This window comes from Habropoda laboriosa, unplaced genomic scaffold (assembly GCF_001263275.1).
Source record: "Habropoda laboriosa isolate 0110345459 unplaced genomic scaffold, ASM126327v1 scaffold87, whole genome shotgun sequence".
Taxonomy (NCBI): Eukaryota; Metazoa; Arthropoda; class Insecta; order Hymenoptera; family Apidae; genus Habropoda; species Habropoda laboriosa.
In genome coordinates this window covers 57,209-75,278 of record NW_017100209.1, presented here as the reverse complement: position 1 = coordinate 75,278, position 18,070 = coordinate 57,209, and the positions used below count along the sequence as shown (strand labels likewise).

The following is an 18,070-nucleotide window of genomic DNA, read 5'->3' as shown; positions in this document are numbered from 1 at the left end:
GTGACAGGTGTAGAAGATTGCCTAACCGGAGCTAATATCACGATATCACAGATAACGATTGGTCTTGGTGCAGTCGAGGCACGATTGTCCGACAAGGGGCGCCGGTTAATTGGCCAATCGATGTTGATTTTATCTCGTTCCCTTTTCCGATCAAACTGGCACAGTAGGATCGCCAAACACGTACTGGAAACGTATACGAAATGGTTTGAGGGTCGATGGAGCCCGCGCAGGCCAGGATGCTCCACATGCGCACCGACGTCCTCTTCTTTCGTAACGAGAGTAAATAAAAGGACTACGACGGTTCTCGCTCGACGACGGAACGACGGGAAATTTCCCGTGGAAACCGTTCCAACGATGCTTTATTAATCCTGGGTTACGTCTGATGGGATTTGACAACGTCAGAATTTTCGTTCTGTCTATATGAAATTCTATTTTACACAGAGATCGTAACTGTCATAACCTCAATAGAAAAAAAAAAGTTACGATATAACAATTAAATTACTCGACTTGAACAGTTTAGTTGGGAATAACTAATTTTAATGATTGAAAAATTCTTATTTTACGATTATCGATAACCATTATCGATGGCAAAAATTCTTTTGGTATACTGATAACCTATATTGATTGGGAAAATATTTTTTGGTTGCTGATATAGGTTATTGATCGTGAACATTTTTTTTTTTCGTTTTGGTTGAAACTTCTTTTTCTTTTTTTTTTAAATTAATGAATTACTTGTTTTTTTTATTTAATTTAAACGATGGTTTCGATAAGATCTGAATTGAGAGAAAAGTAGAATTTCGGAAAATGGAAGATATCGAGAGGTAAACTGAGGTTATGAATCGTTCATTGGGGAAATATGAATGATTTTTGGAACGGCTTAGTTTCTTGAGCGTGTTATTGGATTATCGAAGGGATAATTAGCGGTAGGGATATTGAAATATTACTGAAAGGCAAAGGGAAATGTTGAGAGATCGAAAAAGGTTATTGGAATATTGGAAACGTATCAAAGAGGTGAAAGAATTATGGGAATATCGGAAGAATATTAAAAGTGACGTAAAAATATTTGACTATTAAAAGAAACAGTGCGATATTTTAAAGGAAAAAAAAAAAAAAGAAAGAGAGTATGGGACAATTTGAAATATGTTGAAACATCGAGGAAATATTGGACCGTGAAAACAAATATAAAAATATCTCAAAATGTATCGAAGTAAATACAGGAATATTAAAACATGGCATAGGATATTGGAACGTTAAAAGAAAATACAGAGAACACTGAAATAAAATATGAATCTATATCAGATCCATTACGTGAAACTATTTTTTTCACTTTGTAAACGTTAAACGCGCGAAATATTTTATTTGATTTCCAACGATGTTTCGCTTCTTTTTCATTTAAATAAAACGATCAACGTATAATACTCGTCAACGCTCTCCGATACACAAATTGAGCGAAACGATCTCGGCAGAGTGAAACCAAATAGAAAATGTTTCCGGATATTAAACACCTACGAGGTGTTTACATCAAACGAATTATTCGCCGAACTTGTTTTGCGCCGAAATCATGACGATTTAAACGAATCACTAATTTCACTTGGATTTCGAACGAAACTCGGAAAAAATTGCTTCTCGTTTAAAAAAAGTATCGCGCAGCGTTTATTCTACTTACAGTTTTCTCCATATTGAAGGAAGTGTATAAATGCGCCACGATGATTAATTGTACTTAATTCGTAAAACGGTAAATGTTTAGTTATTAAAATTCGTAGTGCAGAAGACGCGGAGGTTCTCTTGACTTTCTCGTTCCATAATTGGAATCCCAATTAATTATAAAAAAGCACGTTTCGCGTATAGGCTGCTACGGTCTATAATAAGGCAAAATTGATCGGTTTTAGAACGTCCTATACAACTACGGTGAACATACGCGTATTTATACAGTTGCAAGGTGCACCTTTTTTCTTAAATAGAACTTCACGGTGAATTTTCACGGAAGATCTACCAACTAAAAAAGACATTTCAAACTTCAATGTATAAAGTAAAATTCATCAATTGTTTTACTAGGTAATTTTCGATAAATCATTTTTCTGACGATGCATTTTTATATCCGTCAAATGAACAAAATTACATCACACAGCATTTAGTGATTACATAAGTACACTTAAGTAGATTATAGCATCATAAATAGATCTTTAAGACCATATCAATAAAATAGAGTGATCCAATTATTTCAGACGTGAAAAATCGTTACGCACCATTACTTAATAGAATAAAAATCTGAAACCTAAGAAATAATAATAACCATATTACTAGACACGACGAAAAAGGTCACTCCCTTCAAATTCCCTATTTTAGACTGCTAATTCATAAAAATTGAATGAAATTCAAATTCAGCAAATTTCCATGTTTACGAATAGGTTAATTGCCCGTAAAAGGTTATTTAAGTATAGAGCAATTTAGAATCTTCCATAACGACGGAAGGAAGAAAAACGGAACGCGATAAAGTATCACAAGGTGGCTCCGACGTGGAATCGCAGAAAAAGCGCATATCTCTACGTGCAGGGAACAATTACACGGCGAAAAAGCAACGAACCTTTCACCGGTCCCTGTTTACCGAAACAAATTCGTTACGTTGGCTTTTCTGGACTCTTCGATCCACCGCGGCGCGCGTTACATCGGATTTTCGTGCTGGTTACAATATGTTTTTCTAATTGTTCCGTAACGATGAATGACGGATCGCTTTACCGTTACGATTACACAACGCATGTAGCTGTATACGCGGAAAGCAATCGTCCACACCGTGGAATGCGATGATTCGAAAAACTCTTCCGTACGATTTCAGCAACCAAATTCTAGAGAGAATGCACTACTACTATCGTGATTGTGTATGAAGTTTCATGAGAAAAGTCTTTTTAAAACGAAAGCTGCCTACATCTTTTGCTTAGAAAATCTTTCCCTTCGATTTGCTGGGCATGTACATGAATTAAAATACATTTAAATGTTAATGGAAATAGCTAAAAATGGGTTTTGTAATTACATTGAATTAAATAGTTAAGAGAAAAAAATGGCAAGGCATTTATTTGATCCTTCAATGATTTTCTAGATCTTTGATTTCTTTTTGGTCATCTATAGTAATGTTTTCTTGCAAATATAATTTCAGATTTTGTGCTAAATGCTAGATAATGTAATAGATTTGATATTTCTTTTCTTTGTTTTGTTGAAGAACTAAAGGGAATGAAATATTTTGATTTGTATGAGTCATCTTTTAAATGCGAAGTGAAATTGTGTCAATGAAATTGCACAGTTTAGTAGAGTTCACATAAGTTCAATAAACAGATATTAGTCTTAGCTTTTCTATAAGTTGTTGAAAATTATATTGCTGTTTGTACAAAGTGTCAAAAACATTAATAAATAAAGTGCTGTTCAATACATTTACTTAAATAATTCTTTATGAAATTTACTATGATATTAAAACTAAGTAATTCTCTCTAGTAGTTGTAAAACAAGTATCAAAGTCATTACTGTCTCCACAGAATAATACATATGTTGTTTAATTCCAAGCATTCAAATTCAAAATATTTATGTTATTTAAGAATTTCAAGATTTCTGTGATGTTAGAGTAACAGCAACTGTGAATCACTCAATTATAAAATAAATGGAAAAAAGTTGTTATGTATAGTTTTGTTACTTTCATTTTATATAACTTAGCATTTTCAATGAATAAACATACTTCAATAACCATTTACTTCCTAAAAATGTCTTTATATCATCCAATCAAATATCAATAATACCATCTCAATATAGAATTTCACTTTAATTCGTTTTACAAAAATTAAAAATAGTCATAGGTAAAAGACGTTCTATTAGAATTAGAATTCATAACAGAAGAAATAAATATTTTCAACGTGACATCATTAATCACTAGTCTATATGTAATTTATTAGTATCGCAACACTTTTCACGCGGGTGAAACATAAATCAGCGACAATGTGTCAATAATCGGCAAAATGGAACACGAAAAGTGGAGAATCGGTAACAGGTGCCTAACAATACGACGACAAAAAAGGAAAACTGTCAGAGTGGCACTTGTCCATATTAACAAACTGTCAGGCGAAACGAATCACGACGACCATCTGTTTCTGATATACTCTAAAATTATTGTAAAGCACATACCTGCGGCGCGATTAATATTCCATGCGCTCCTTGCGAAATGAATCACGCACTAAGTCAGAAAATTAAATTTCGTGTCAGCAAAAACGGATATAACGCTACTACGAGGGTAACGAAGCACATACGCGGCTGTCACCACTTAAAATTGTCATCACGATAGATTCGTTCACGTACACTGCTGCCAACGTTTCAATTATTGCAGCAATATGCAAAGAAATGATTTTCTTTTTATATATCTAAGAATTTTACTCGACATAATCATTCGTTACTCTACATTATTATAAACTGTAAACAATTAAATAAATTTTTAATCGGAAAGGATCAATTTACGTTAATTTTCGAAATCTGACTATTAAAATATTGTACGTTCGCAATTAGAAACTCACCCGTTAGCTTACGTTACCACATTAAGTTACTAGTTACGCTTGCTTAAACTGATATTCTAGGAATATTCTTACGTAATAAATGTACTAGTATTGTTCAACCTGCCTAAATTACCCAGCAAAAAGTGATAATTTCATTCGGTAGCGTTTGAAATTAATTGGATACCCTATATATACTATATCCAAAAGTATACAAACTTGACAAAATAAGAAATGTATGAAGTAGATATATTTTGTGGTATACTTGTATATAAAAGAATTTTTTAGAATAAATTGATGTTAAAGATAACTTCGTAGTACTTGCTTGTTAAATATTTCCAACAATTGGTAGATAATAACAAACAGCGAGAGCGACAAAATATAACGATGTGCGTATCAAATTAATTAGTTGATGCGATCAACAAAGCTGTGACTATTGAGTGAAATAATTTATAACAAATGCATACGTTGTAAGCTAATGCACATATTATAATAACGTGCTCAATATTTCACACATTTGTAAATAATAATTATTTGTTACTAAATACAATTTACAGTTGTAAAGTGTATATTACTATTATTATATAAAATAAATTGAGAATTCTTTGAAAATGTCATTAAGGAAATTTATGCATCCACGAAATAGATATAAAAAAGTACCTGATTTTAAACAACTTGCCTTATTATATCCAGAGTTCCGTAATGTTGCAATTACTGTAAGATTTTTCTTAAACAACTATTCATTGCCATTAGATGTATTATGTACAGAGTGTAATGTATTTCACCCATTTAATTTTCAGGATTTAACAGGTAAAATCAAGATTGATTTTAAAAATGAAGAAAGTTTAAGAGTACTTACAGAAGTATTGTTAAAACATGACTTTAATCTAAAAGTGGAATTACCTCCAAATAAATTAGTTCCAACTTTACCATTACGCTTAAATTATATTTTATGGATAGAAGATTTGATAAAACATGCTGGTTTCAATGAAATGGAAGAAGTAGTTGGCATAGATATTGGTATTCAAGATGAATTTAATTTTTAATACATAATATTAAAAAATTTAGTGAAAGTAACAATTTTTTCTATTATAGGTACTGGGGCAGTTTGCATTTATGCTTTATTGTTTGCAAAAATGTATGGAAATCAAATGATTGGCACAGAAGTTGATGAAACAAGTGTTCATTCAGCTGTTCAACATATTGAAAATAATAATTTGCAAAACTTAATAAAAGGCAAATACATGACACATTACAGTATTAAAAATTGTATATAATTTTTTATATTCTTTTACTTGAAATACAATATGTTGTTTCCAGTGTTCAAAGTGGATGCAGGAACAATTTTGAAAGACATTATAAAAGAAGATAAAGACTATTATTTTACAATGTGCAATCCACCATTTTTTGAAATAGAAGGACCATCAGAAAAAGTAATAAAACGATTACCACCAAGAAATGCTCCAACTGGAAATGAAGCAGAACTTACAGTTCAAGGTGGTGAAAGGGCATTTATAACACAAATGATTGAAGAAAGTATGGAAATTAAAGAAAAAGTAAAAATATACACCACAATGTTTGGCAGAAGAAGTAATTTATTGTTTTTATTAAAATTGTTAAAAAAAAAGAATATAGAAAATGCAACATGGACAGAATTCTGTCAAGGTCACACTAAACGGTAAAATACAATTTTTATAAAAGTTTATTTCATTTTCCTGTAAACATATGTTTAATAATATACTTTTTTAATAGGTGGGGATTAGCTTGGACATTTTTACCAAAAGAAGTCATCAATTTAACAAATGCGCCTGTTATTAGAAAAAGTGGAGACTACATTGCAAAATTATTAAAAGAACAACGTCCAACAGAAATACAATTTCCAATGAAACATGGATTCTTCTTATTTGATAATTTAGTAAATTTTTTGGAAGAAGCAATGGATGAATTAAATGTACTACTATAGTTGAATTTTTCATTTCATCATGTATAATAATACTTCAATTTATGCTATATTTTGTATGCAGGTACAAATCAAGGAACTAAATTTACCGATTGACGATTTCAATGGTTGGTCGTGTCAGCTAATTGCAGAAAGTGATACGTGGTCACATGCACGTAGAAAACGTCGATTAGCTCAAAGACTAAGGAAACAGTCCAACGATCACGACACGGAAAGTGCTGTTGCAGCAAATGATGCTGCAGAATGTTCTGTACAAAAATCAGTGGAAGATAATTCAGGAAATATAGACGAACAGCACGCAGATCAAACATCAACAGAAAAATCTGTTGCGAAAGAACCTTTATTAATATGTAACTTTTTTGTTGAAGTAATAGAACATGAAGAATCTGAAAATGATGACATAAAAATATCTATGGTCTTTGAAAAAGGCAGTGGTGGCAAAAATGCTTTAGAAACATTTCGACAGTATTTAATAAACAGATTAGACATTAGAGAGTATTTTCAAAAGCAACATGCAAACAAAAAGAAAAGAAAACGATTAAAAAAAAGCGATAGTGACATGAATTTGGACCAAGCTGAAGACTTGATCAAGAACAACATGGAGTCTGTTTAAAATGTTAATTCATATTCCATACAAAATGATTTATTTTATGCGCAAACTTTACGAAATTATATAACAGGTAATATATATGTAAATCAAGTATTTAACTTTATTTATAATCAATAGTTCTTATTAACTAACATTCTTTATCATACATTTTAGCTAACAAGTGCAATATAATATTCCATGTTGTAAAGTATACAAATTTATTAAACAGAAACTACATGGCATGTTCACTTATTCGCCTTTTGTTATTATTATCAATAGTAATATTGTTATCACTATCATCTTTATTATTGTAAATATAACTGACTTCAAAACACAAAATAATTTTTTTCATTTAAAAACAATTATCAACAAATTATTAATATTATTCCTAAACATAATCTGATTTGGATATGATTAAATTTTTAACATAGGATATTAATTCTAACATTCGTTTTATAACGAATACTATTCGAAAAAAATGTATGATTGAGAAACAAAAAATAATGTAGATTAACATTTCGGTAACAGGTAATTCTCAATGTTTATAACTCTAGAACTAACTGCGATACTTCTAGTAGTAATTAGGAAATTGACGCTACTTCTATATCATGTCGACTAATGAGCCGTTTTGTAATGGAAAATTTTTAAAGTTCATCATTCTTTTCAGATTCAAATCCTTGTGTAAGACGGCGATAAAACAACGGTGATAGAAAGATGAAGAAAAACTATTCATGTTATGTATATGGTATAAAAACAATTAATAAAGCTGTATGAGTTGTTTTTGTTGAATACAATATAGATACTTAATTATACTTTATAAACTTTTATGCAATCTATGCTGTTTTCAAATTACTAATTTCGATTATGAGAAATTTATTAGTACTCATTAAAAAATCTAGTTTCAGTAGTATTCATATTGAATCCAACAAGATTAACCCTAAATTAGTAACAGTGAAAAATAATAAACGTTTGCATTGAGTTTGTCGATGGCAACTAAGTGGAAAAGTGACAACGATGCTTAAGATGGCACAAAAAAATGATCTCAAATATGTACTAACAAAATATCCTATCGAAAAGGTACAAAAAAAAGAGGAAAAAAAAGCAATCGACTTATATTCTACGATACTAAAATCCATTACTCGTTTTACAGACAATTGCCGTACTCTTTTAATTTTCCCAGTACATCGTGTTTCATTTAAATCTTTAGCAACACTTGTGCAATATACGCTGGAACAAGTACTAGTTTATTATTTCGTCCATTAACCATAAGTGTAGCGTAACTTTTATTGTTACGTAATAGAATTAATTGAGCCTTTAGAAAAAACGCGATGATATTAGGCGATGCAAATTGTTGTCTGTAATAAATTTCCCAAAACGTATTTTTTTTTTATCGTTTGTTCAACAATATAATCTGTACGATCCGTAAATCGAATCACGAGTGAGATATTGTGACAAGCATTCGCGCTAAGGCAATGAATTCTTCATTCAGAATTATTTACACAAGTGGAGAATCAGTTTCTTTTTTTTATATTTGTTATATGCAGTCATAAATCAGTCAAATAAATTCTGCAGCTTGGCGTATTATAGTCGAGCATCGCGAGCGTTAGGAAATTTAGCTCTCTCGAAAAGTTTCACCCATACTGTCGTCGGTCGCCACACAGTAAAAGTTCCGATTCCGATAGCACTTTATGAACGTACATACGATACACGAAAGATCCTCATATCGAGCAAACACTGCCATTTTCGATTTATCCCAATCAATAATATATGCCGTGCTCGCGTTACTCTTAAAAAGACTGGACGCGGGCAGGGAAAGACTAGGATTCAGAAAAAAAAACTACTAAGTATCATCATTAGCGGTTTAAAACGAGCTCAGCTCTCTGCAACTACTGGTTCTAACGTCTTATTTTCTTCTAATTTTTTCAATTCTACTTTCTGTGTTTCAACCTTCTTCTCTATTTTTTTGTTTTCCTTATCGTCTTTTTTATTCGCTTTGTCTTCTTTTTTGCTCTCTTTCTCGTTCTTTTTATTTTCCTTCTCCTCTTTTTTATTATTTTCTTTTTCCTCCTTCTTATTCTCCTTTTCACTCTTCTTGTTTCCATTTTGGATCGCCTTGATTTCACCATCAGGCGTCTGTTCCTTCTGTCGTTTCTCTATTTCTGCTTTAAAGTTCTCGATATCCTGTTGGCTAATTTGAACGAACAGAATACCATTAATTACGTTCAACATGTCAAGTACGGACCCCATACTAGGCGGTTGCACCTGAATCGGGGGTAGACTGACTCCCGATTTGCCAGTGTAAATTTCGTTCATCTTTTTCTGCAGAACTACGGCCTGTTGCGTGAGATGTCTTAAGCAGTCACTACTTTCTTTGGTTTTCTCATGATCCTCGCCTAACTGTTGCTTGTAAATAGCATACGTTTCTTTCTCATTATTTAAAGCTGCCCGGAAGTCACCCATGCAAGACTGAGTTCTTGCGACAAGGTGATAAGAAACAGCTACCTTCAAAGACCGTGGCCCATGATACCGAAGATTTAGAGCCAATGCGTGCTCCAAAAAGCGGAGCGACAATTCGTACTCCCCAACAGCGTGAAGTATCAATGAAATGTTGCTCTAAATGAATAATTAAATACCACAATTTTTTTTAACTTTTTGTTTTCAATTTTTGGCATTACTTTATACTGTTAATACTTACATCAAGAAGCGCTACTTCTGGATGATCTTCACCACAAACCAACAAAGCCAAATATCGTGCTCTGTATAATAACCTAAGTGACACGGAAACTTGACCATTAGCGAAGGAGTACAAGGCGAGATGAATCTGCGGACAAATATTAGGAATGACATTAATATTAATTTCCAATAACTGATTAAATATTTTGTCTGGTACTTACATATTCAGTAATGGTATATGGATGATCTATTCCGTTAACACGTTCCGACATAAGAACCGCTTTTTGTTGAGTAGAAAGAGCTTCACCGTGGTCACCCATTATATAATTCAATCGTGCAAGCATTCTTAGGCACTGTGCTATCTCAGGATGCATAGCACCGTAAACATTGTTCAGTAAATTCAGCGCCTCGCTGATTAATTCGTATCCATCTTTCAAGTAGCCTTGTTGAATCTTATTTTGACCAGTTGTATAGAAGTTATATGCATCACTAGCCTAAATAGAACAAAAACACACACACACACGCGCACTGCAGTAATTTAACCATGAAAACTTATATTTTGCACTTTAAATTTATTCCTTACCCTAGGATTGATATGCTTCACAACAGGGAATATGTTGAGGATGTCTTCCTCGAAGAACGTGGCCCTATTCTTGTTCTCGAAGTTATATTCACGTAATAATATTTGGATACCAGTCTTTATACAGAAATTGCGAAGCAACGAGATTTTCTGAAGATGAAAATGTTCTATCGTGGCGTCCAACGATTCTGGACACAGCGTTTCCCAATCATAATAACATTTTAGATCCGCTTTAATTTGTTGCCAAAGAGACTTAGGTGTCAAGGAAGCCCATTCCACTTCAGACTGTTGCGGACCGTTATTTCTACCTTTTCGTTTATTGCGTCGCTTGGCAGTTTTACTTTGAAGCTGAAACCGGCAATTATATAAATTTTCACCTAGAAAATTATTTCGTTCGTTGATATTGTTTTTTGATAAAAAAATGCATTCAACGAATATAACGCCGTAGCATCCTGCGATTAGTATCGGCATACCTCTTCCAGATTTTGTTGTGGATGAATGATTTGTGCAGATGATAATAAGCAATTTAAGAAATGGCTAATTGCTGCGGAAAGACTCATCAATTCCGTACCCTGAAAAAATATACATTAAATTTCACGTTCGCACAGATTATTAAGATCATTTCGATTTTGATCATCCTACCTGCATATAAAATGTAAAAATGTGTTTTGCTGAACGCAAAAGAAGCTCTGAAACAGCGATTCGCTTAAGGTATTGCAACTGTGGAACTGTAGATAACATAGCTGCTAATTTGCCAAGGTATCGCACGTTGATACCTTTACCGTGTAAAGCTTCTACTAATGTATTACCGTCCATTGCAGCAGCAGTGTGATCCAAACATTCTCGAATCTGTAACAAAACACAATTTCCATTAAATGTGTTTAACACATATTATTTTAACAAACATAGAGATATTTTATATCAAAACATACAAAAGTAGGTATCTGCACGGTGAGTAAAAAGTCAGCGGCATCTTGCACCAATTGCTTCTGTTTTTTTAAAGCAGGACCACTTGGATCAGGATGCCTTACACCCGGAGAGAATACGTCTGGATTAAACCTGACGTCAAATTCGGCATCTCGTAAACTACCGACTGCAGTTGCAGCTCTTCGAACAATTTCCTTTGTACTTTCTTCCACTAAAAGAGGAAACAATAAACTTAGTACACAAACTTACAGATAAGAATCACGCAATCATACTACATACATTCTTGTTTCTCCCCACCAGTAATTGAATCCGTAATACTCTCAACGATTTTCTTAGCTTCGTCTGTTTCAATTAATGCGTGAGTAGAATCTTCTTTATTACTATCCACTGCAATGGCATTGGTTTCTTCCTTTTTACCTTCCTGATATTAATGCAATAGTATGTAGATAGTAATACTTCTTTCATCAACGTTAACTAATGATGTAAAAAGAAAAAGTCTTCTTACTTTGGCAGTGGTTTCCTTTTCCTTTTGCACTCTTCTTGCAGACGTAAGTTGCTGAAGATGAACAGCGGCATGTTTAATGAATTGCACGTACCTAGCTTCGACAAACGAGTCGATCAATTCCTGACGAAGGCATGCTAATTTATGTTTGTGCTCAATTGGAAAACCTAAAGCTCTAGCCTCTTTACTCAGTTCTACACCTTCCACTATGAAATACAGACGAGAAAAATATAACAACTGATACCTATTTTCAATTAATCAGTAGTCATAGTAACTTACGTTTGAGGAAGTTGACATCAGGAGGGAAAGTTCGTAACAAGTCCAACACGTAATGTCGAGAATCATTCCCAATAATACCTTTGCATTCTACACTGCTACAAAGCTCAACTTCTTCACCGGCATCGTTGATAACTTTATGAGGAAGAATTTTTAATTGTTGACCAGTTTTGTTCAACTGTGGAGCACAATGCACGTGATATAAAATAATTGAATAAATATTCTCTGTAAATCATACAAAATCATTATTACAAGTAACTAACCAATTCAAGATACTTTGGATGCGTGAGAACAGTTTTTCCAAAATCTATAGAACCATAAACTACGGATTGCTCCTGCTCACGTTCCAAGATTCCAGGGATGATTGACTGAGCGGTGACACGATATCCTCTATGCAGAGGAATACGAATGATTACCATGAAAATTTAAAATTTTTTCGATTGAGATGTAAGTTGCGATAGAATCGAGCAAATGTGTACAAATGCTCCGCTACAAAGTATCCACGCCGTACAAATAATGTACCGAAAGGAGTGCGTGTATCTAATTTCGTACAAACCTGTAATCGATTACAACGGTACCAAGCGTATAAAGACCGAGCAGGTCAACGGCAGCGTACACTCTGACACCTTGTAAATCGTTCCTAGGCGCGACGAAAGCAGCAGCATCGCCACCAAGTTCTTTGTAATGATCCCTAACATCGAATCCAAGGGAGAAGAATATATTGTTCCAAATAAACATCTGCATCTTCGCTTCCTCGCCTGGATTTATTGCCATTACATTACCATCTATTACAGCCACTGCTCCTCGAGTTGCAGCAGCGACAAAATCACTGTGTACCTGAATAATTGATTCATGAAATACAGAAATACCATAACAGAAATCTGTTAGTACTGAAGTACAATTATTGCGTTGATCATAGGCATACTTTAAAAATAGCACGTTCTCTAAGCAGTCTTTCGGGTAAATTTTTACGAGGTAGTTCTCTCGTTGTCTGTAACTCCTCGTTCCAGTCTCGAGTTTGCCCTGGGATGTGCTCTTCGTATCCCAATTTAGAAGAGAAAGCTACATGCAAATAAATATATCAAATGATTAAAGTTACTCGTGATGCAACATAATTAACATGATTTTTATAACATGAAACGTACTATCTTCAGCGCGTATTGCATCGATCGTGTGTTCAATTTGAGGCGCGGACCAGGCGTAAAGTTGATAAGGTGTGGCGACTCGTTCGAATGGATGTCTTTGCGTCCTCCGTCTTTGCATAGCAGTGAAACCCCGTTTAAATGCTGGACTGAGCTGATTCAGTAGTTCAATTAAGCTGTGACACAGATGACTCGGGGTCGCCGGTTTCGGATTAAATACTTCTTTTGTCGATTGATTGACGAAGAAACCTCTGGCGCACGCGGTCAAGTAATATTGCTTGTCCTCTAACGTAACCACGTGCAAGTATAATAAATCACCGTGAAGCTTTCTATGACCAGGTGGTGGGTTCCATCCGGATGTTGTTAATACCTGCAATAACACATTCGATGAAACATTCGTGTTAACGATACATTAAATAACCAACAGAAAAGTTTATAGCAATTACTTTTAAACAAGGGGGACATTTTTGTTCTTTGGCTTGCGGTTGTAGAGGTAGTAGTGGCCTATCTTTACAGCCAGGTATAATGTAATCAGGCGGAGTACAATCGACTGAATCTGCTCTGCTCTTTTTCTTCTCGAGGATATCGCCATTGGTAACCACGTTTAGGAACGACAAACTGCTACATTCAACGCCGTTATAAGCATCCGCAGGATCCACGGATTTCAATAAATCTCGAACGTGTCGGACGTGTATACGAGCTTCTCGCATCGTGTACGGTTCTTCCACGACTTTAATCACCGAACCTTCTTTTAGGCCCTCGACATTCTTCAGCTCGGCGAAGTTGTCCAACGTGTTACCGTCGAGCTGAAGGGAGAAACACGTACGGTGACAGGTATCCTCGCGATCCATGAGCAATTGATGGATTTCCTACAAAATAACAATAGAAACGTTAATGTCCATTCTTATATAAAAATTTGAAAGAAATTGTAAAAAGTAAGAATTCTTCTTCTTGATTACCTGAACCAATTCCATACTGGATACTTGAATATCAAAGGGTTCAGCACCTGGACTAACGATCTTAACGGTGAATCCCATATCTTGAATGAAAACAATTTCTTGCTCACTTCCAGCATCTTTATCTCCATCTTCTTTTTCGCTCTTATCATTCTTCTTGTCTTTTGCTTCCTCCTTCTCCTTCTCTTTTTCTGTCTCGCTTCCTTTCTCTTTTGTGGCTTCTACTTCACCCTTCTCGACGACGTTCTTTGCGAGTGTGCTCGTGCTTCCGGTTTCCTCCGCAACTTCCTTCATATCTAAACACGAGAATAAACGGGAGAATTAACTTTCGCTCGATTGTTCGAGTTTGCAGAAAAATTCATTCTTATCCTTAAACAACACATGTCTCGCTTGAAACAATTAACAAATTTACCGAATGATTAATAACAGATAAAACTAAACGTCAAAAAATGCGTGTGATACGGCAATATTTTTCTCGTAAACTTATGTAACATGAATTAGAAACTGTGAAAATATCGCACCGATGGGGAATCGTTCTGACAAACGATTCTCTGTTTCAAACAACATGCAAAAGAGACACATTAACCTCAGCTTTATTAACTTATCTACAAATTTTGCAATTTAAACGTGGTGACACTGGTGTCGAACAAAACGAGTTCTAAAGTATAATTGAACTATATTCTCTATTTCTAGAATTAATTTTAGAATTGGGCAATTTTCAAGAAAACAAGAAAATAGCGAAACAAAACGAAATAATAATAATAATAATAATCTCGAGTCAAGTTTCAACAATGTCGATTCCAGAAACAACAGGAAAAAGAACGTTTTATTTTTATTACAAACGGATAGGTACAAAACAGAGAAATGGGATACTGTGTAAACAAAAGATGCGCGTACGAAATTCAATACTTGTTTTTCTCCCTTCAAAAGACGACCGTTACCCTACGTGTTTCTTCCACAATGACAGGAATATGAATAAGCGACTCCACGGGTTATTTCCATGGAAACGGGGTGCATTTTCGACTAGATACGACGGTGGACATCCGTGGGGCAGCCACTTGCATTCACCAATGCACTTATAAATAAACGGCAATGTAAATAGTCCGCACTCAAATGCCGTACTATTTTTATCGATACCATGTTTGCAATATACATCCATTTCTGGCGTACATCGTTCTTCGACAGTTATATTACTAATTACAATCGGCTACGAAGCTGGCCCGCTTACCAGTGGCCACGGTGATTTCATGTCGTCGGTGGTGTTTCAATGCTCGAGCATATTTCAAAGAATTTACACCTGCGAGACCTTGATCTTTAGCGGCCTTCGTACAAATGCTTCAATAATTCCTGTATATCTTAGAACAAGGTAACGGTAATTGGATAAAATGAAACGTATATATTTGAGATACTAACGTAACGTGATAATAATTCAAATGATACAATTGGGATGATAAAAATTGTCGACTTAAATTTGCAGCAATAATTATAGTTCAATAGATATGTTTTTTACAAAAGGATTGTAAATTACAAGTAATATACAGTGAAGCAAAAATATTGACATAACCAAATAATATTAATTTATGGAATTGAGAATAAAAATTATTGACTTTATTTTGTAACGGTAATTATAATATGGTTTCGTGTAACGATGTGTGAAAACTGAGTGATAACTTGTGTGAACTATAATACATTCTATATTGCGTCGTGTTACATTGGAATTGTAACTTAATACACTTATAAATAACAATGACGATAAATGATTTCTAATGATTTATTTTATTAGAAATAGAAATGAAGTGAATAGTACAAAAATTAGTTGACAAACGAATGAAAAAGGAAATGACAAAAGGCGAATAGTAATAAATAATATTTATTTGCCTCTGTATAATATGCGTATGATAAATGGGTAAACTCGAATTCAAATTCTATTTTAGTGTTCGGTTAGATCGCCTTCGACAGTGATTGGCGCTCGCATTCGACGCGGGAGGCTTTCTATGCACTTAATTATCATTTCCCTTGAACGAATATTGTTATCCCAACAATGATTTTTATATACTGCAGCACAATTTTTATGCACTATACTTCTCTTATGTTATTCATTTTACAAAGAATTAAATCTTTCTCTTTCACTGGAATTAAGGTTAGAATGATCGAAAGTGAATCTAAAATATATCGATACTTGTAAACTATATCGCTAGAAATCTGTGTAATTTTCGTTGTACTTACACTCGACAATTTCACGAGTCATACATTAAAAAACAAAAAAGAAGGTTTAAAATATTTATTATTATGTTAAATAAAGCATGCATTTGAATTAAAATGTTTCTTTGCTTCGAATTTACTGTTCCCTTGTTCACTGTTAGCAGCAAACTTCAAAGCTTACATAATACTAGCTACTTTCGATAGTACCTTAAACGATAACGATTTGAATTAAGATTATTTACAATAAAGATTTGCAAATGGATAGAAATAATAAAAATAAAAGGAAAATTGCATACAGGTCACAGTGTATAATTATAATAATTAATAAAGTAAAACAAAATTTATACGAAGTTATTTATTTATTCATGTCCAATATTCCGTGTCCGTTCGATATTTGTAACGATTATCGATTGACCATCGAGTTATCTTCAATCAAAATTCTATTGATCTTCCCAGGGCGTTCACCCAGAAATATCAAGATCGAAAGAAAACTGAAAGAGAATACATATATAACTACAATATAATAAGCCTTCAACTAGTTAATTCAATTTAAATAATCCTTGATGATAATTCTTAATATTTTATGAAAATTGTATGTACTATAAATAAACATTAACGTAAAACATGCGATAAAATATGCGTTAGTAGGGAGGTCAACGTAGAATTCATATAATAATTAAAGCTTCTTTAAAAAAAATTGTTTTAAATAAAACTGTTTTCTAATTATAATAAAAAAAATCTTAGTATTCACAACGTGTTTTTTATCCATTTGTTATTCTAGTACCGCAATAAAAAAAAAATTCTTATCGTGAAAACTAAATTCTTTCGTTGCATCGTCTTATGAATACATGCATATATTCATATATCTTCAATTCATACTAATTTACCTCGCAAACCAGTTGCTTTATTGCGGCCTTATCGTACAATATTCTACTATTTCATCTCAAAACTGTTCTCCTTTCCCGATCTCTTTGTTATCGGGTAAAAAGATAAGGAACTTAACTATGAAAAGGACCCAAAGATAAGCAGATAAAAAAGCTTTAAAAGAAGTATAAGCTAAAACGATTTCAAGTTTCTTATCTCGCGTAACAGTTTTTCCTACAATTTTATCACATGAAAATTTGAAATAAATCGAAACATGATAAGAAATTCTGAACAAATTTCGAAAAAATACTATTTATTAGTGATATATAATTATACACATTATAGAGTTAACAATTGCAAATACAGGAAATATTTAAATCAAGCCTGTACAGTTTCACAAGCTTCGATACTTCTGTTCTGTTAACCCGTCAACATAACCTATACCCTACGTTTTTCAAAGCTGTAAAATCATAAAAAGAAATAAAATGATTTTTAATTGCGTTTAACTAGGAAAAAGTAAGTCTAAATATCATGCAATTTTTACGATTAAATTAAAAAGATTCGACATTCACAAACATAAAAGGATTCGAGTATTTACCGGTTAAATAAAATCACGCAATAACGCAGCGCGATCTTCCTGACGATAGGCGAGTTAGATACAATCGAAAACATTCGAATCGAGATACAAAAATATCTAATTTGACACCTACAATTCACTCACGTGTGCCAGCAAGGTATAGCATTGACTGTTTGTTTCATCATTTCATATAGAAAACTTGGCAAGTTTCAAAATCATTCATAAGACGAGCATGCGTAAATAAGTTCATAACTGAATCATTAAATCTGAAGATTTGGTATAAGTCAAGACAAACAAGT

The 18,070-nt window shown here is 33.3% G+C and overlaps 3 protein-coding genes across 4 annotated transcripts in view; 1 reads left to right on the top strand and 2 right to left on the bottom strand.

Annotated features, from left to right (window-relative positions):
* LOC108570704 (ecotropic viral integration site 5 ortholog) overlaps positions 1 to 4,310 on the bottom strand; it is a 23,102-nt gene extending 18,792 nt beyond the window's left edge. The window contains exon 1 of the transcript XR_001891367.1: positions 4,165 to 4,310. The gene's annotated coding sequence lies outside the window, so the exon portion shown is untranslated. The remainder of the gene's footprint in view (positions 1 to 4,164) is intronic.
* An 824-nt stretch (positions 4,311 to 5,134) lies between these two features.
* LOC108570755 (methyltransferase-like protein 16 homolog) lies at positions 5,135 to 7,775 on the top strand. Its single transcript, XM_017932660.1, has 7 exons — positions 5,135 to 5,239; positions 5,324 to 5,543; positions 5,619 to 5,759; positions 5,844 to 6,201; positions 6,276 to 6,474; positions 6,548 to 7,163; positions 7,740 to 7,775. The coding sequence occupies exons 1-6, from the start codon at positions 5,135 to 5,137 to the stop codon at positions 7,094 to 7,096; spliced, it is 1,572 nt and encodes a 523-aa protein (XP_017788149.1). The 3' UTR covers positions 7,097 to 7,163; positions 7,740 to 7,775.
* An 832-nt stretch (positions 7,776 to 8,607) lies between these two features.
* The window catches only part of LOC108570693 (clustered mitochondria protein homolog), an 11,511-nt gene continuing 2,048 nt past the window's right edge, over positions 8,608 to 18,070 (bottom strand). Inside the window, exons 2-18 of one of the 2 annotated variants that reach the window (XM_017932588.1) lie at positions 14,132 to 14,424; positions 13,619 to 14,041; positions 13,176 to 13,542; positions 12,956 to 13,092; positions 12,587 to 12,867; positions 12,294 to 12,420; positions 12,034 to 12,208; positions 11,758 to 11,960; positions 11,532 to 11,673; positions 11,258 to 11,463; positions 10,968 to 11,174; positions 10,799 to 10,897; positions 10,329 to 10,673; positions 9,967 to 10,239; positions 9,768 to 9,893; positions 9,196 to 9,685; positions 8,608 to 9,114 (exon numbers count right to left, since the gene is read on the bottom strand). In XM_017932588.1, the coding sequence (XP_017788077.1) occupies positions 8,945 to 9,114; positions 9,196 to 9,685; positions 9,768 to 9,893; positions 9,967 to 10,239; positions 10,329 to 10,673; positions 10,799 to 10,897; positions 10,968 to 11,174; positions 11,258 to 11,463; positions 11,532 to 11,673; positions 11,758 to 11,960; positions 12,034 to 12,208; positions 12,294 to 12,420; positions 12,587 to 12,867; positions 12,956 to 13,092; positions 13,176 to 13,542; positions 13,619 to 14,041; positions 14,132 to 14,424 (4,064 nt within the window). In that variant the 3' untranslated portion in view covers positions 8,608 to 8,944. Of the gene's footprint in view, positions 9,686 to 9,767; positions 9,894 to 9,966; positions 10,240 to 10,328; positions 10,674 to 10,798; positions 10,898 to 10,967; positions 11,175 to 11,257; positions 11,464 to 11,531; positions 11,674 to 11,757; positions 11,961 to 12,033; positions 12,209 to 12,293; positions 12,421 to 12,586; positions 12,868 to 12,955; positions 13,093 to 13,175; positions 13,543 to 13,618; positions 14,042 to 14,131; positions 14,425 to 18,070 lie in introns of both variants that reach the window. The other variant, XM_017932587.1, reaches the window with a different exon arrangement.